This window comes from Seriola aureovittata, chromosome 12 (assembly GCF_021018895.1).
Source record: "Seriola aureovittata isolate HTS-2021-v1 ecotype China chromosome 12, ASM2101889v1, whole genome shotgun sequence".
Taxonomy (NCBI): domain Eukaryota; kingdom Metazoa; phylum Chordata; class Actinopteri; order Carangiformes; family Carangidae; genus Seriola; species Seriola aureovittata.
This window is the reverse complement of record NC_079375.1, coordinates 24,168,927-24,187,535: the sequence shown is the minus strand read 5'-3', so window position 1 is coordinate 24,187,535 and position 18,609 is coordinate 24,168,927. Positions and strand designations below refer to the sequence as shown.

Here is an 18,609-nt window from a genome sequence, read left to right as displayed (position 1 = left end):
AACTACAAACTGAAGGAGAAAAGTTCTTTAATATATTCAAAACATTTGATTTAAAAGAGAAAGAAAACAAATCACATGGATGATTTTGACAACGAATGTAAAGAGTACTTTCAAAATGAATGGGTAATTATCACTACCTGCAACGTATTTAAAATTTTTGTCCAAGACAGTTATCTGCACTTGAAAGAGGCAATAATTGTTCGTCTCAATTATGTGCACCATTAACATGTATAGCTAAACAATGGCAGGGTTACACGTCAAAACAAGCCATAAAAAGAAGCATTCATTCAGCCCATTTACCAATGAAACGTACCACTAAAGGTTTATATGTCAATTTATGCCCTCATTTACTTGCATTAGTTACTTATTCAGTTCGGAGAGAGAAGTGAAAATTACCGTCGGCAATGAACATTAGAAAAAGAAATATTTCAAATGTAAATGTGTCTCTGTAGACCGCTGCTTTGATGCGTTTGATATTCAGATTATACAAAAGACTTTTTGCAATAATATCCACTCAGTTAGAGAAATGAAGTTTTCATTTGGTCTTTTAAGAGTGACTAAAATATAAAAAATGGACAAATAACAAATGTTAATCCTTTCAATACGACACCAAGGCAACGCTACAAGAGCACTAATAGATACATTAAGGAAAGAAACACCAAGGCTGAGTCCTCGTCCAGTCATTACTGCTGTGAAGCCCGGTAATCAAGGGAAGGAAGATCAGGGCTCAATCGCTATTTAACCATCTGCTCAGGAGCAAGAACAATGAGGAAAAACAAATGATTATCAAACATGGAGGAACGCAGCTCAAAAGCACAGTAAAATCAGCGGCTTCAAGAAGGTGTTAGCAGTGTTTCCTCGTGGTCCCTGGGGAAAGCTGAAGGTAGCGTTCATCAGATCATTCATCAGAGGAGAAATGAGTTATCTACACAGCGTCTCAACAAAGAAAAGCCACCAAATGAAAATCCCGGAATAAAATGACAACAAATAAGATGTGTGGAAGTAAAGCGATCAGCAGCCCTAATGCACACACAACATGTCAGCTGACTTTATGTGCAAATAACAGTGAGACAATTATAGAGATAATTGCGAAGAGATCTCCTATGCATCAGTGTGACCCTCCAAGTGGCCCCGAGATAAATCTGACAGGTCACAAGATGATTAAAGAAATAAGAAACACCAAATGATGTTTACATTTTCTGGCTTTTCCCTTGTTGTTGCTGTTTTCTAGTGAAATATTGAATAGTTAAATCTCTTTAGACCTCTACAAATCCAACTGAGCAATATGAGGAGAGCGAAAAAAGGGTGTTGCTTTTACTGAGGTGAGAGATGGTTGTTATTATAGACTTTGTCACAGAGAACATTTTGAATTGTCTTAGCAGAAAAGGACCACATGTCACTAATGACAATAATAATGGCTCCATTCCACCTAGCTGTGCCAGGAAGCCAGCTTGTACAGGACACGGTCCTTGGCTCCCCAGAACAGAATGCAGCCATGTTTCATGGCTCTGCTTTACGAGTCTACATGAGAAATCCCAGTGTCATCGATGACATACAGCACTAGCCTGGAAACCAGACCAATCAGTGAGCGTGTGTTTATTCACTGAATTCACAAAATAGTTCGGTGATCTCAGGCTAATCACAGTAAGGTCCTCAAATACTGACCCATTGGCAACATATATACAATTTTGTTTTGTACAATCTCTGTCTAATTCAGTTGAGCAAGAGAAATAATCTTTTTTTTTTCCTTTTAAAACCCTGGTGCACACATTACCCACAATGCAAGATGACCAGAGACAGTTCTATTGGGGATTTGGCTGCTTTATGCTAGCAGCGGCTTATGTAGCCTGGATCGTCTAGCCTCAAGCAGAGATGAGGACAGAAGTCTAGTAAGCGCATTTCCCCAGAACGAAGTGACATCAGACTTTGTGCAGCTCCCTCTGGAGACACAAACGTCCTTATACAACTTTTCCACATATGTAGTAGTGGTCCCCAAGTGTGACTGTGGCAAATAAACAGCAGTTAAGGTTTCATTACTGTCTGGCGACTAACACAAATGCTGAAACGCTGAAAAGCTGAAAGTTGAATTCGCTGCATGTCCCTGACTCACAGTATCCTCCCCATCTTTACTTTCCACCTCACTACAAGGGCACACTACCTCCACCAATGGCACTGAGCGCTGGTCATATAATTGTATTGTGGAAAATTGTCCAATATGGACGTATTTACTGGAGATATTGTTCTACAAATACACATCACATTGCTGCTGTGGTCTTTGAAACAAGGAAAAAAAAACCCATCCCAGGTTGATTTCACTCCCCTCGTTTAATACACACACCGTTCATCAAAATGTTCAGCCAGAGTCTGTCTATGTAAAAATCTACCCAACAGAACGTTTGAGCAATGACTGATGAGGCAGAGGAAGTGTCTTTATTCACTGCAACAGACATTACAGTCCTTCATTTAACAGACACCTGCTGAACCTCCAATTATTTAAATACTGTGGAGACATTTTATATCAGCATGTCAGTCTGTCAGTCACAGGCTAAAAGTGAATGAATGAATGAATGAATGAATGAATGAATGAATTTCTCCACTTTCATCCCTGCTCCGAGAATTCAACTAGTTTTAACCAGCTGTTTAACCACACACACTCACACAGCTGTAGGCCTAGCTTCTACATCTCTTTCACTCTCCAGCAATTAGCGACAAGTTGGTGATTTATGGACAACAAGGACACATATTCTCTTCTGACAATGAAGCATGTTTAATGGAAAACCACAAAGACTCAGCGCAGTTTCTCTTTGACCCAGTTCAGCACGGTGAGAAAAGTCTAATGGCTATTAGACTGTTTAAATAATCACTGATTTGATTGATGAAAATGAAGATCTCTTACCTCCATAAGAGAAAAAATGAATCAAACAGACTTCTGCCTTTTGCCTAATGGTATTCCAGCTCTTCAGGCTCAGTCACATCCTTCAGCTGAGCCTCAGCTCATGTTTTTCACTTTTATTTCATGGTCATTCTTTCAAACTGCCTCAATTTTAAAGACTCGGGCAAAACACACAAAACATTATCCATAAACTGTGATTGTACATTTCACAAACCATCAATCCCAGCTGGGTGGAGACCTTGATCTCAAGCCCGCCTTTGATGCTCTTTGCCGCAATTCAGAGACCATCATACTATTTACACTCATTCTCCGTTGACAGCAAAACTCAGTTACTGGAGATATATGGTATACTGCTTTAGAAAGAGTCAGCCAACCTTGTTCTACTGGTTTAATTTATGTTGAAGGATCAGTGTGAAGGACTTAGTGGCATCTAGTGGTGAGGTTGAAGATCGCAACCAACTGACCATCCCTCCCTTTCCAAGGGTGTAAGTGACACTACGGCTTTACGGCAAACAAAAACGCCAAAGGCCCTCTCTAAAGCCCATGTTTGGTTTGTCCATTCTGGGCTACTGTAGAAACATGGCAATGCTACATGGTGGGCTCTGTGGAAGAGGACCCACTCCTTATGTAAATGTACGCTGATGTATAGCGCTCATTTTCAGCGAACAAAAACACAACAATTCTTAGTTTCAGTTGATAAGACACTAGTAAAAATTCATTAATTTCTGTCAATAGAACCTCCTAAATCCCTAACACTGGTCCTTTAAGAGTTATTAAGAGAGTAAAAAGCTATTTATATATATATATATATATATATATAATATTTTTTCTTTCACTATTTTGTGTCTAAGGAGCTGCAGGCATCAATACAGGCCACACATACACAATATAAATAATTAATTATGAGCTAAATGTCACAAAGATCAATAGGATTTATTAATTGGGTCAGTGAAGACGAAGACAATTTGTTTGGAAAATTTTATATAACTAATTATCTTGTACATTGAATGTGTTTTTTACTTTTCCCACAAGACATATGTCAAGTCAAGTCAATTCAAATCAGTTGTGTACTTCGCTGGTAACTGGTGAAGAGAGGCCAGTTCAGGGGAGATGTGGTCTCTCTTCTTGGTGCAGGGAGTCGCGCTGCTGCATTTTGAAGCAGCTGCAGGCGAGATAAGGTTGACTGACTGATTCTTACAGAGAGAGGGCTGTAGTCAATGAGGCAGGAGGAAATAAAAGCGTGAACTACAGTCTCCAAATCTTTAATGCACAGGAATTATTATTTTTAAAGTGATCAAAACTGGGAGAAGCCAGTGCTGACAGCTGGGTTGATTTGTTTATCAAATTTTAAACCACAATCAAAGATAACACAGAGATTTTGTGCACAGGAGTTCATATTCAACGACAGAGGCCCGAGGGCATTGGTTGTAGTTGCTGAGTTGTCTCCGGGGCCAAACGTTGGGATCTCAGCTTTACTCTGGTTTAGCTGAAGGAAACTTTTTGCCATCCAGGATTTTACATCCTTGGTGCAATTTAAAAGGAGGTCAACACTGCATGGATCACAAGGCTTCAGCAGCAGGTACAGCTGGATGTTGCCAGCATAACAATGGTAGGAGATATTATATTTTCTGAAAATAGACCTGAAATGAATCATGTATAGAGAAAATAAAACAGGACCTAATATGGAGCCTTGCGGTACTCCACAAACGATGAGTGCAGAGGAAAAGTATTCATTATCAAAGGCTCATCTGTTTTGGAGGTAGGAGGCAAACCACTGAAGGGTTTGTCCCTGAATGCCAATAACATGCTTAAGGCAATCTAAGAGGATGGAGTGATAGACTGTGTTGATTCCAGTCGAAAGAGCTAAAAGAATTAAAATAGTGTAATTTCCTGAATCCAGACAGAAGAGCAGATCATTTGTCACCCTCAGGAGAGCGGTCTCTGGTGTGTCCTAAAACCTGAACCCCCCCTTCATGGATATTTTCTCGATTCGAGCCCATACATCACCAGAGGGCTCAACTGTGAAAGCCTTGTGTCCCAGGTGCAACCCCCTCCACACCTGAGCATCGCAATTTAATTTTCAGGCCCCAACTGAGCTCTCTCCTCTTCATCCATGTCCAGCAGCTGCTTTGTGGAAACAATAACAAAACTACATGAATGAACCCTTTAGCTATTTACATAAAAGCACATCCTGCCACTACATCAGTTAAGTCAACAAACTGATCAGTGAACGTGACATTAACATTGTGTAACAGAAACTTTAACAAAACTACATCACACACTGAACACACTGTATATTTACACAAAACACATTCTTTGTGTTAGAGACAAACACTATTTGATAAGGAGCTGGAAAAATAAAAATAGCAGAGACAGTCTACTGGAGGCATGAGTTACTGACAGTGTTGTTTTATTTTACAGTATCCTGCGGTAGGACTTCTTCACATCTCAGTCATCCGAGGGCTTAAAATTAGCAACTGCCTACATGCTAATGGGAAGAAATGATGATGATATTAATTTGAGCGAGACTAATTTTACCTGACAGAATTTTTACAGGGCAAATAACCATCAGCAAATTAGGGAAGGATCTGACACGGCTGTGCACACTAACGTGTTGACAGGGCACGTTCCATCATACACTCCGAGACAATCCCCACTACTAATTACATTAACCTGCCTCTTCTCTGCAAACTAATCCTGTTCACACGGACTTTATGCTGCCACATAATGATTTCAGACCAGCTGCAGCCATGTTACCTCTCTCAGTGAGTCTTAATCCTGCTGACCAATGAGCAAAGTACTACTATAGTACACTTAGGAAAAGCTGGGGGAGAAAGGGGGGAAACATGGTGGTATATCTATGCATTACATCCTCTGGAGTCACATTTACATTAAATTCCTAAAATAATGTTGAGCTCTGCACTGCTGGGTTTAGGCTTTCAGACTAATGGTGTAGATTTATTTGGATTCTTTAACTTATGTAATCAAACTGTTGCCTAAGTGGTCAGGCGAGATTTAAAATCAATATACCAACACTATGTAAATCAGGCCTTTGCTGTCTTTGCATCATAATGCTTTCAACCACAATCTGACATCTAACAAAATAAGTAAATTACATTATGCAGTGTCTAAAATGTTGTGGGGAACTCTGTAAAATATTGTTTTAAAAAGTAATCTACTATTACAAGGTGGGCAGCAACTTTTTCTAACTGTAAAGGATTCCTCCCAAATATGCATCTAATGAATAGTTTAGTTGCTTAAGTGTGGAGAATTTGGCCGTTAAACTTGTCAGAAGTTTGGACTCATGGCGTCTTGTGTCACTGTCGATTAAAAAAACTACAGACTTTATTCCCAGGAATGTCCTCTGTCAATTTCATAGACATCCCACCAGAAGTTTTTGTGATACCTGTCACAGTCTGAGCGCATTCATAATATGTCTGTCTTGTTATTGAAGATCCCCTCCAGTGAAAATCAAGTTATTAACCTTGTTAACACGCCCACATGATGTTTTTTTACATATAATGCAAAGAAGGCATTCAACTCCATGACTGAGTGTTTCCACCTTGAACTGCAGTGAACCAATGACGGTCTCATAAAAACAGATTCAGACAGCCAGGGTTTCATACGTCACAAACCTAACAAACCAATCCCGGCAATCTGTGGGGACGGGGGGTGGGGCTTAATAAATCCAAAACTTTGTCAGTACAGAGAGAGAGAGAGAGAGAGAGAGAGAGTTTGCATTCGCACAACCACTAACACTGTGTCAGCCACTGCCAGCTACAAGCTAACAAGTGTGAAGGAGAACTTTCTCACTTCTGGTGTTCATCTTGTATTCCTAGGCCTCACTTATGGTCCGACCTTCATCGTTTTATACACTGGACGTCCGGAGACACTGTTATCCTCCGCTGCTGGGGTAACCAAGGTCTTATAGATAAGAAGGTAAAGAAAAGCATAAACTGAGAGAATACTCCATAAATCCAGTCCTTGTCAAGAATGAGCTAACCAGGGGAAAAGACAAGACTCATGTAACATCAATTAGGTAAGAAAATGTGACAAGGCAGATTTTGGTGTCTAATAACGTCTTCACACATAAATGTTCAGAATAAAGTTTTGCCTTATTTGGAATAAGATACGGTAAAATGTTGTAACCATGTGATACCTGCGAATCTATACCCTCTGTCAGACAAGACATCTTCAGAACCTCGGTGTGGCACCACTACGATGGTTCACTTGCTGTCATTGTACTGCTCATCACTTTCTCTGTGGTACAATGAATACTCCTGCCTGAGACATCTGAGCTCCTGGTCATAGTGTTTTCTTCAGCTCACAAGAATTCCAAATCACAACAAGCTAACATACAACACAAACAAATAAAAAATGCTGACTATGTTAACCGTTCCGACTGACCAGACTCCTCATCTAAGTCTTGGTCTGACCGAGGCTCAAACAAGTGGATGAGTCTCATCGATGTTTTCTCTGACTCTATCCATCTTGCTCTTTCGCCCGTCAACCTAGCGCAAGCAGCGGTGGTGGGCGGGGCACAAGGCCTGATCTAGAATTTATTAGGCCCCGCCCCACTGCTACCAGAGTGAAACAGCTAAATAATCCTGTAGTGCCACTGCTGTCAGCTGAGTCCAGTTTAATACTGCAGCATTGTTTTGGCTCATTTATGGGTCTTTCTGCAGCCCAGCCACAAACACAGTCATTGCACACAGGGCAGATTTTCTTTGAAGGAGTTATGAACCATTTAACAATCGAAACGCTTTTTATGGCTTTGAATTGCCAAGTGATTCTTTCTTCTTCTTTTTTTTTTTTTTACTCTAGTTTTTCTGCCTCTTTATAATTGATTATGTGCTAGATCTTTGAGTTTTATTACCCTCTGAATCATGACTGCTAAGACCTCTGCATCCACCTCACTGGGATGCTTGAGACTCACTGCAACAATAATAAATAAAAAACAAATGCTGATTAAGTGAGAGTACAAACAGTGAGACGTGTTCAGAGAGTCAACAGCAGCTGCAGTCTGCAAGGCGTAGTGGTGTTATTTATTTATTTATTTTTTGAGTGGGGGGGGGTTAATTTATCAAAAAGCCAATATGTACTCTCTGTATTGTGAAGCTTTATCCGAGACAAAAACTCCCAAAGAATGGACTGAAACTCGTGGTAAGGAAACTTGCTGTAGCTCTTACTCAGCAAAATCCTGCCTTGCTTCACAGCCTTGTGAAACCTTTTATTTCTTCAGCTGGACCTTCTATCATCATGTCATCACTTCAGAGAGAGGTGAAAGGGGAACCAGTAAATGTCATCTCTCACCGTACGTCCACCGCATCCTCCATGACCGTCATGTCCGTCTTGCACTTGGCTGAGGGGTTGATGGCGAGCTCAGCTGGGGGGATGACAAAGCTTTTACTCAACGGCAACCACATCCCCTCTCCTAAGGTGTACGTGAACCTGCAGAGGGCGAGAAGGGCGCACGAGACAAGTAAGGTCACAGGTTTAGACTTTTCAAAAAACAACAACTTTGAAAGAAGGCGATGATATTGACCATGCAGCACAGAATATCCTGTTGACTTGTGATGAGTTCTTCATTGAAAGGCATCAACAAAAGTTCACCAAATATCAAAACACTGTATATTCGTATTTAAGATGAACTGAACTGACTTCATTAAACAAAACCTGAGAATCTCCTCCACATCAATATTGTTGACAAAAAAGGCTCAAATGGAATGTGAATATAAGAATCTCTATATATTACTGTTGATTAATAAAGAGAAAACTATAGATTTATTTGCAGCTTTGGAACATGATTGGAAAAGTTCATCAAACATCTGCTTAGTTTCATTCAGTGAGTAAGCTGCGGAGCAATTTGCTTAAAGGTGAAATAAATGGTGTTTTTAGTCACTAGAGGGCAGCAGAAACAAATTGTAAACACAACACTGACATTCACTCATTTGCCAATTTATTAGGAACAATCAGTCAAAACTAATGCAGTCTTATACAGCAGTCTTTAATAATTCCTCCTTCATGAAGGGTTCAGAGTTCATGGTTTACTGAAACTGTTAAAGAGGAGCTCTGTGATAATTTTGGAGGATGTAATTGTGGTGAAGCTGTTTCTTATTATTTTGTCCACCTAATTCAAATCAATGAGGGTAGGCTAAAAAGCAGTTTCAACAAAAACTCAACATTATAACCTTTATGGAGGTAGGATTTATCTTTTTCATGTATCCATTACTAATTGTTTGCAAATAATAAATCAAATGAAAACGAAGGCGTTCCACAGCCGCGACGCACACGCCACGCATCCAACCATTACTGCTCACATTTAGAGTCGTCTTTGGACCGTGGGAGGAAACTCACGCAGGATCAGGGACAACCTATAAATTCCTGTCAGAAAGTTCCCAGCCAGCCAGAACCTTCTTCCCATGAGATGACAGTTTTAACCACTGCACCACCGTGTCGCCCTCTAAACGAACTTTATATGTAAAATCAGTGACGTAAAATCAGTGACACTACACTACAAAGCAAAAACAACCACCCTATCATGTCAAAATGGCTACTTTTTATCGATGAATGTTTTCACTGCGTCAGTGACTCTGAATTAGCTGGTTATTCATTTTTTTTATTTTCAGCAAAGTTATCCATCTTGCATAACTCTTTGTTGTGCAGGAGGACACTGTGCGCTAACTGACGCGATGCATACCTAATGAGAAACCCAGACATAAAAGGGCCAATGAGAGTTTCCCCAGAGACCAAACAGTCCTGTAAATCTGTAAACAACAGATGTCTGCAACAAGGGCTTTAAAACAATTCTTTATTTGCGAGTCAATGAATATCATCAATCTTTAAACACTCTGCACATAAAATGCATTGCTTCCAACTTTAAGTTAAACAGTCCACGCTGATTAACATCAAATGCATTATTAGCGCTGATGAATTATGCATGCATACTTGTAGCACAAAAGAGAGGAACTTGTTGATTAAATGGTTAACAACCACTTTTATGCAGACTAAACACATTTCCTCATTTACAATTGTTCAATTTGCATTTAATAAAATACTAACTTAGCATAAGGAAAGGGCAGTGAATCATGGGAACTGCATGCATTACTAGTCACTTTAAAAACAGAATGATTAAACCACTGTAGAAACAGAACACTTAATTACATCCAGCCAATTACTGCCTTTGTTTCAAGTCAAGTTTCCAGTGGATCAAAGTGCTGATGCTCTTCCATTTACTGTGAGACCTTGGGTTCTTGCAAGTTATTATAAGGTGGTAAGTCTAAACCAGAATGGTAATATGTCTGTTTTATTTTTCTGGAAGCTGTTTCCACCTCTCTCATGAGTCATTTCATCATTTCTTATGGGACTGTGTACAACAGGAGAGCTGAAATTCCCTGTGATGCAGTGTGACGTATATGGGTGACCACAGAACAAATTAGCACCCACTTAACGAGCACTGCATCATAGACAACTGGGGACTAGCTGCTATATGACTTATTTGGTTTACCCTGCGAGGAACTGGAGGTGGAAAACACTGAGAGTTCCCCTGGGAAAACAGTTGTTGAGTGGAAAACATGTTCGCAGTCCACAGAGGAGCTCCTGGCAGTTAATGCTGTGCAAATGGCAAATGCTGGTGTGTTTCAACGCCGACTCTTAGGAGAATTTTTCATGCATCCTCGAGTTTGATTTGTTCCATTCTACACTCTATACCACTGTGGTTCTAATTGCCTCAATTGCTTCTTTCCTTAATGGTAATACTCTGTCTGCTTAAGCGCACAAGATGATGGCCAGCACAGCTCTCCGAGCACCGGGTGACATTCAAGGTCCTTTTTTCGACGTGTGGCGGTTTGGTGAAGTTAAAAGCGAGAGACTGACACGTTTTAAATGAGGATGGATTGCTTGGTGGGAGCAGTCTGAGGACAAAGGCATTTTAAACTGCACCGCTGGATAGAATGAGAAGGAAAAGGCTCCTGCAGAAAACATGCTAGCAGGGAGGACAGTGTAGCATTGAGATATTAAATCAATCAATTGCTTTATTCGTCCTCGAAGGGCAATTATTTGTACAGCAGTGACACAAAAGGACACAATGTATATGGGCACAGTTGTAGTTTTGGCCTCTAATGGGACTCTAAAAAGAGAAACTCTGGATGTAAGGTGTGACACTTTAGCGTGCTAACAGCCACAAGAGTGGCCCACATGAACTGTACAGGTTTCCTTTTTACCGGAAGCAGTACCACAAACAGCCTTTTTGTTGTTTTTGCTGCTGTACTATCAGAGAGGGAGTCAGAGAGTCTGTTAGACCTGCTCTGTCTCAAGTCAGGGAATGAATCATTTTGGTAGGAAAACGCTGGTATAAACATTGTTAGGAAGCTCTATCACAGACACGGGCTCTGCTCTGTGTTTCTTTGTGAAATGCTCCCCAGTGAACATCCTGTCAACTATGTGTGCTATATTTATGGAACATTTCCTGTCATGAACCACAGGTTAATTATTCAAACACATTCTGACATCACTGTTTACATTTTACTTACATCCTTAAAGCAGCATTAATTCATTCTTTGACCACGTGGGGGCAGCAAGCAAGGTGCAGAACAGCAAAGGATATATTATCACCTTAGAAGGTTGTTAGAGTAAATGTGTTATCAAACAGTTGTGTTCGCTAACGGTTCCCCAGCAAACATGGAGCAGCATTAGGATTCATCATAGCATCCAATATTCACCATTTTTCTTTTAGCTTTGGTTCGTATCTGCACCAACTCCTGTGAAAGTGGTCTGGCTCTTTAACAGGTAGGTGTTCAACCATGTTCAATAGCTAGTCACTAACTTTGTCTGCCTGCTGTGTGGTGCTTGGCACAGCGTGTGCAAGTGCTTTATCATTGCCTTTTACTAAGTGATATGTGTTATGGCATATCAACACGGGAGGTGTCTCAGCTGTGTTTTTCTCATGTGTCTCATGGCTCTTATTCAAATCAACACAGCTGTCTGCACGGGACACGTATGAGCTAGCATTTTACATGAGTGATTGCAGCTCAAAGCATATTTTGGCCCGTACAGGCTGTGTAGACAGACAGAGCACTGAAGCTGCTCCTCCTGTGTAGACACTGTGTTACGTGAAAGCGGTCACTCATAGTGACAAATCCATTGGGGATTATCACCCGACTCTGCAAATTCACTCAGCTCTATGAAGCATGTTAGCATTTTTCAGCTAATTGCTTTGCTTTCAGAGGCTGCAACTTTATTGTTTGGTTCAAACAATAGAAGACACCTGTAATGGTGACATTAAGTTTTAACCCTCCTAATGTGTTAGAAAAGGTTTTACACCTTTTGTGTTTGAATTCATTAACAAGCACTGAAAAAACACTAATTAATTAATTATACTTAAGTACTCTTAAGTAGGAATCATCTATAACTATGATATATTTATACTTGTTGTGACATTTTATTTACCTTAGACCACATTAAACGTAAAGTTGACAAATTCTTGCAAAAATAGGCAAAATTGATTTATTGTATTGCTTGCAAATATATAATTAAGCTAATGATGAACAAAAAATAATTCCCATAATAACTTGTACGTTAAAATGAGCAATCATCATTGCATCTGTTGTGCTATGGGCCAAATTCACCACCAATACTTTCTTATGAAAAAGGTATACCTGCATATATTTGCATTTCCATGCACAGCTGCTCCTTGTATCACAGGTCATTTTTAAATAGAGATTTTAAAAAATAGGAAAATGTGTTTTATTGTATTTAGAAGGCCATTGTTGAGGACGTAATGCAGCATTGTTTTCATGCATCTAAACTTGAAAATGGGTCAAAATTACCCACTGCAAATTTGATGCTACGATACCGTGGAGGACAACTTTTAAGTTCATGTGATGACACTTTGAAAAAAAGTCAAACATTAATTGCTGCCTTGGCCGACTGGATTTACTCTCAAATCGATTCCACAAGCACGTAGCTGTAAAATTACCTTGAAAGTTGATTCTCAACATCATAACAAACATCTGACCTAAGAGAAAATAAGCACCTTTAAAAACAGACAGTCTCAGCCACAGAGGTTATTCTGCAGCCAGAGCCTCGGATCCTCCCACAATCATAAGGTAGAGAGACAATCAAAAGCTAGAGTACCAGAATTATAAACAGTTATTTCACTATACAATCTTTTCTGCAGCATGCATTGTGCAGCACCATGGAAAAAATGTAGTCATATAAAACAAAGTTTTGTGAAGTTCCTCTTACCTGAAAATGCGATCAGAGGGTTGTTCTCCCATCACAAGATCAAAACCGCGTTGGAAGATGGTGTAAGGCCAAGGACTGGCATGAAAAAAAGAATGGATCAGAGGACGAGACAAAAAAAGAGAAGAGAGAATAAAATGTGTATTAAAATCAAAGCCAGAGAAGCATTAAATTTTTCAGTGTACCCATCCTCCTAATCTAAACCCCCCCTAAAATCACAAGCCGTGTTTCAATGTCTAACTTTGCATCATTCCCGCCTCCCAAAGCCCCACAAATCACAAACAGCATTACGATGTGTGCTATGTGTAAACATGTAGACTGAAAAATGTGTTTTCTGACAGCTGACATGCAATGTGACTTTGGCTCATATCTATTTACCAGGGGAGGGGATAAGAGAGGATGACAGGATGAGACAGAAAGGGAGGAAGAGACACAGAAATGGAGGTAGAGACAGAGGGTGACGGAGTGAGCAGACGATGGGGGAAGAAAGAGACGGCGAGAGCGAGAGTGAGAGCGAGAGAGCGAGGAACATTGAGGGGGTGAGATAGATGCCAAGAGGCAGAAGTGAGAGAGGGAGAATGATGGAGATTAATGGGGAGTGGCAGCTCGGGGACTAAACAGTCTGCAAAGTGAGAGTGTAAGGAGGAGAAGTGACAGCGCCCCAATGTCATTCTGAGCAAACTCCTACACTACTGTAAGCAAAAAGAACATCAAGGAAGAGGGGAGCGGCTTCCACGCCACAGGCTGTGGTCATTAAACATTTAAGTCACCTCAGGGTGCCCACTCTGTCACACAGCGACAGTGACACAGGGAGAGCACCAGGGAGATGAGATACAGAGGTGCACAGTTGGGTGGGCTGAGGGGAAAATTCAGAATCCACATTTTGAACATGCACCGAGGCTTGCACGGGACACGGTCAAAATAAAGAGGAAATAGCATGTTCTGTCTGCTGCAAGACAGATATCATGGCATGAGCTTTTCTTGCCTTTCATAATAAATTCACTCTCACTGTGTGATAACATGATTTTAAGGAGTAGTAGAAGCCAGTGCCAGTCCACAACACATAAAGAAATCCAAGTAAGGTATTTATTTGTTCTCAGAATTTTCTTAAAAGGTAGCCTGTGGAATCTTTGACCACAACTAACATCATGGAAGATTTATTTTTACCACTGGATCCTGCTTTATTTGTATCATGCATGCACATGAGGATGCAGATGCATGAATACGAGCCTGCAGGTGACCCAGTGAAGGTTTCACATATACTGTATATAACAATAACAATACTCCAACAAATGCCAGTAAGAAGATCGAAAGCGAGCAAAAACGTATGTAAACGATGCACAATTTAATACATGGGGAAAAAAGGTCTAAGAATAACATTCAGTCAATTTAATAAATTAATGAGTTTCAAAAAGTTATTTTAAATTGAGTGATTGTTTAAATTTGGATTTCAATGATACATTACTCATTTAATTTCATAAATCATAAAATACATTTTAATGCTTTTATATTTTACTGATAATTATTATGTTTCAGTCAATCAAACCCTCGCTCACGTTTCATTTGTTCCCTGTGTTCATTTTGTGACTGCTCTGATGTAGAGATGACTGTCTTGAAATTAAAGCGCAGTGTGCCAACTTAAACTTTAATGAAATCTAACTCACAGGCAGCAGAGCTCTGAGTGGCCGACTGTTATGTGTTGGTAATAACTTAGTATGCTCCTCATAATAGTGGGGTTTTACTAAAAGACAAATAAATTCATGGCAGTTTTTCCTCACTTAAAGTGATGAGAGATTTGAACGTAGACCGGGGGTGGCAGAAGAAATAATTATTGAAATACAGGTTTAATTGGCCTGAATCAACACAAAACTATTCTAGAAAGATGTCTCTTTGAAACATGTCTTTAAATGACAATTTTCCCTCTGTCCTTACTATCTTATCTTATCTTATTACAATCTTAGTTGTAATATGTTTGGAATCTTATTTTGTTCTCTCTTCACAAACATAGCTCATTTTGCATTATACTATATTCACATTAACCTGTTTCATCATGTAAAATATTGTTATATATCACATTATAGTCAACAATCTTCTCCTAAATCCATTTAAAAACTGTTCATAGATAACATGTCTGTCTTGGGTTAATCCAGTCAATTAAAACCTGAAATATCAACTGACTTCATCACATTCAAAACAAATCATACATAAAACCAACACCGCTGTTAAGCAGTCCTGTGTATTGATTTGTAACAATGCCCAAAACGGTCTAATAAAGCCAGACATCTGAGGGAGGGATACCACAGTATAAACAGTACGCTGACATGTTTATTTATTTTCACAGTATATATCATGTTTTTACTCAACCTGTGAGCGCGCTCCAAAGAAGAAGTCAAACTGAAATATGATGCATCTTGCAACTAATAAAATAAGAATAATCTGATAATATGTCAGAACACTCCACTAAACGCCCGTCACAGAGGGAACTGTGTCCTGTAGGTCAACACTGTCTTTTCTGAGGTGACTTGTTCTTTGTGGGACAGTAACATCCCTGCACATACACCCCAGTGGTCACCCAGTGGTTGGCACTGTGGCTGTGCTCTTAACAAAATGTCAAGGACTTTTTTTAACAGGCAAATGTGAACCCAATTAAGCATTTATATGACTTCCTGGGACAGAGTCTGAAACAGCAATTTTCAAAGCCAAAAGATATCAAGTCATCACTTGGAATCATTATTGCAATATAGAGGAAGTGACCTTGCACCCAAAGAGATGAGCAGAACAAAAACCTTGATAAAGAAGCTACAACTTTACTGACTCTGCTGAAATTCATACAACTGTGTTTTTAGGCCGAAGTGTTTTTGTTTTAGAGGCACTCCACCAATTTGCAGATCAATACTCTTCTCAGCCGATGAAAGGAGGCTGTGACTCTGGAGGAGCTTCCCCCCAATCAGCAAGGAACTACCCCTGATGATGATGTCACAGTGATGGGATCGTGTTGGGCCTGAAGGCTGAAGGTTTATAACAGAAAGCCTGTATTACAAAGTAGAGGTGTGTAGATTTTGAAATATAATACATAGAAAATGTGCCACAGGTTGCATTAGGGGAATGGTTGGATTGTAGGTTTATGGAGCTTAACTCATATTAGAGACTAAATATCAGTAACCAGTAATCAGTAACCTGTTTGTCACATATTCGAAAACAGAGGCCCAAGAAAACAAACTGGCTTTGAGGATTATTTATTAGTCTAAGTCTCTTTAGCCATCCTCAAGACAACATGGTAAACATGTCAGAGAATTTTACTCTTTTTCTCTCTGTCTTTGTTGTCAATGTGGCCGCTGTTATAAAGGAGGTTTGTAAATCTATTAAAGCAATATATCCTGTATTTTTTTTCTTTAATTAAACAAATAACAATTTGCTTGGTACTATCAACAGTAGATGACTCTGTGTTTGATGCGTACAGAGTAATGAGTAGCTTAAACTCCGTGTAGTTCAGGTGCTCCATTCTGATGGGAAACATCGCAGCTCTTTGTGATTTATCTGTCCAAGAAAATGAACAGCCTTGTTTGATGCGTAGGAGGACTCCCTCATTGTGAATGATTTATCCACCATTTCTTCTTCTCGGGACTGATAATGAGCAATCACCACCTCATCAGGTGATTATAATGACTTACCCCTGATTGGGCCCCCACTCACTGCGGATGCAGAGGTGCTTGTGGACTGGGTCCTTCATGTAGCCGTCTAGGCAAAGGCATTCTCCTGCAAATAGAAAGGCAGTGATTCAATCATGTGTTCATTATTGTCAAGCCTTTTTTAATTCATTGGAGAATTCCCTTTGCTCCATTCCTTTTATTTTTCTCCATGAGAGCTATCCAAGAGAGGATCCTCTTCAGGCAGATAGAGCACTCTTAATCATCTCTTATTTTTTAATGATGTAGTCATAGCACTTTTTTTTTTAGCCAATCAAGCCATATTTTTGTCCAAAATTCTCAGCAAGGAGCTCTTGACTCTTGCGATTGACAGCTCTCAAGCTGCATAATAAGTTTTCTTACCCTAAAGCGCAATTAGCATGAAAATAACTTGTTTGGTTAATAGTGTCTTGGATTTCTTATCTCTAATAAATGTTTGAACCTAATTCAAGCACAGCACATAACAACTTCTTGGAATTACAACAATGCAGGCTGCTAACAGTTTGGTTCAATTCAAAATACAGGTTTCATATGATTCAATGCCGCCACAGTATTTATAAAAAACATATTTTGACTTATTCAGTTCCTGCTCGGCATACAGAGGAAAAACTATCTTAAGTGAGATTTATACTCTTTCCGAACTGCTTGGATGGTCAGATGTTGGATAGTGAAGCTCTGTCTCCATCCATTTCTTTAACCTCATTTCATGCCGTGACTGGTCAGCTGTGTGGAGGTAAGCTCCCTCTAGCTCCCTTTTTTAATTTATTATACAACCAGTTGCGGCACATTTTTTTGTCAACAACCAATATTGCACCCCCACACCCGCCCCCCTACCAGCCGGCATTTCATTCCACCTTCCAGTTTGTGATCCATTCAACTATTCAACTTTAAATACTTTTTATTTCCTGTATTTATGGCAGACAGGTAGCTCATTTGCCATCAAAGTTAGCAACTATCAGTTAGCAAGCAAGCTAATTTGGTAGGCTAACTAGCATTGGTCTTTTAAAGGGGCTATTTGTTACTCTGCCGCCAAATGTGGTGGTTTCTTGCCATTCAGCCATCGTTGTCTTTATAATACAAGAGGTTATAACACAAGCTTTGAGCAGCGCTACATCTTCGGGGCAAATTGGAGGCTACAGTGAGTCGCTATCAGAAAACAGAGACAGGCCGGGGCTAGCTGGTTAGTGTGCTCACTTCAGTAGAAGAAGATTGATGCTGAACTCACAACGTTTCTTCTAGACTGGTAAGTAAACTGTTAATGCTAATGTTAGCTATGTAGTGATAGAAAAACTTACAACTAGCTCCTTTTGAGGGCTAGCCAGCATGATACTGGTAAGCTCACCAGCTATAGTAGTTTGCCAGCTGAAAAAAAATACCTGGATAATAAAATTACTCATGAGTACATTGAACAAATGTATCAAATATTTGGACTAAAATATAAAGTTAAGCTGTCAAAACGAATGTGGTGAATTCTGTGGTAGAGTTGCATTTTACACCGTGAAGCATCATTAAAAGATGAACGCAAACAAAGTCAAAAGAAAGACATGGAGCTCTGTGAACTGAAGCAGTGTGACAGCACAGGTTGATAATGTTTTAGTTTGAGTAAAAAATTGATTTTATCCTGAGTTGTGTGACTCCATGAAGAAACAGAGAGAGAAAATACCGAGACAGGGAGGAGGGAGAGTTTGGGGAAAAAAAAAAAAAAAAAAGAGAAACTCAATTTTCATTCAGATTTGGAAATCAGTCTGTCGGAGCTGTCACGCACAGAGCCGCTGCTTGTTTTCATAT

At 39.7% G+C, this 18,609-nt stretch overlaps 1 protein-coding gene across 9 annotated transcripts in view; it reads right to left on the bottom strand.

Annotated features, from left to right (window-relative positions):
- Positions 1 to 18,609, bottom strand: part of astn1 (astrotactin 1) — a 380,707-nt gene that overhangs the window by 237,155 nt on the left and 124,943 nt on the right. For all 9 annotated transcript variants that reach the window (XM_056392103.1, XM_056392104.1, XM_056392108.1 and 6 more), the window contains 3 exons: positions 16,807 to 16,891; positions 13,139 to 13,213; positions 8,207 to 8,344 (listed from right to left, as the gene is read on the bottom strand). In XM_056392103.1, coding sequence (XP_056248078.1) covers positions 8,207 to 8,344; positions 13,139 to 13,213; positions 16,807 to 16,891 — 298 coding nt within the window. The remainder of the gene's footprint in view (positions 1 to 8,206; positions 8,345 to 13,138; positions 13,214 to 16,806; positions 16,892 to 18,609) is intronic.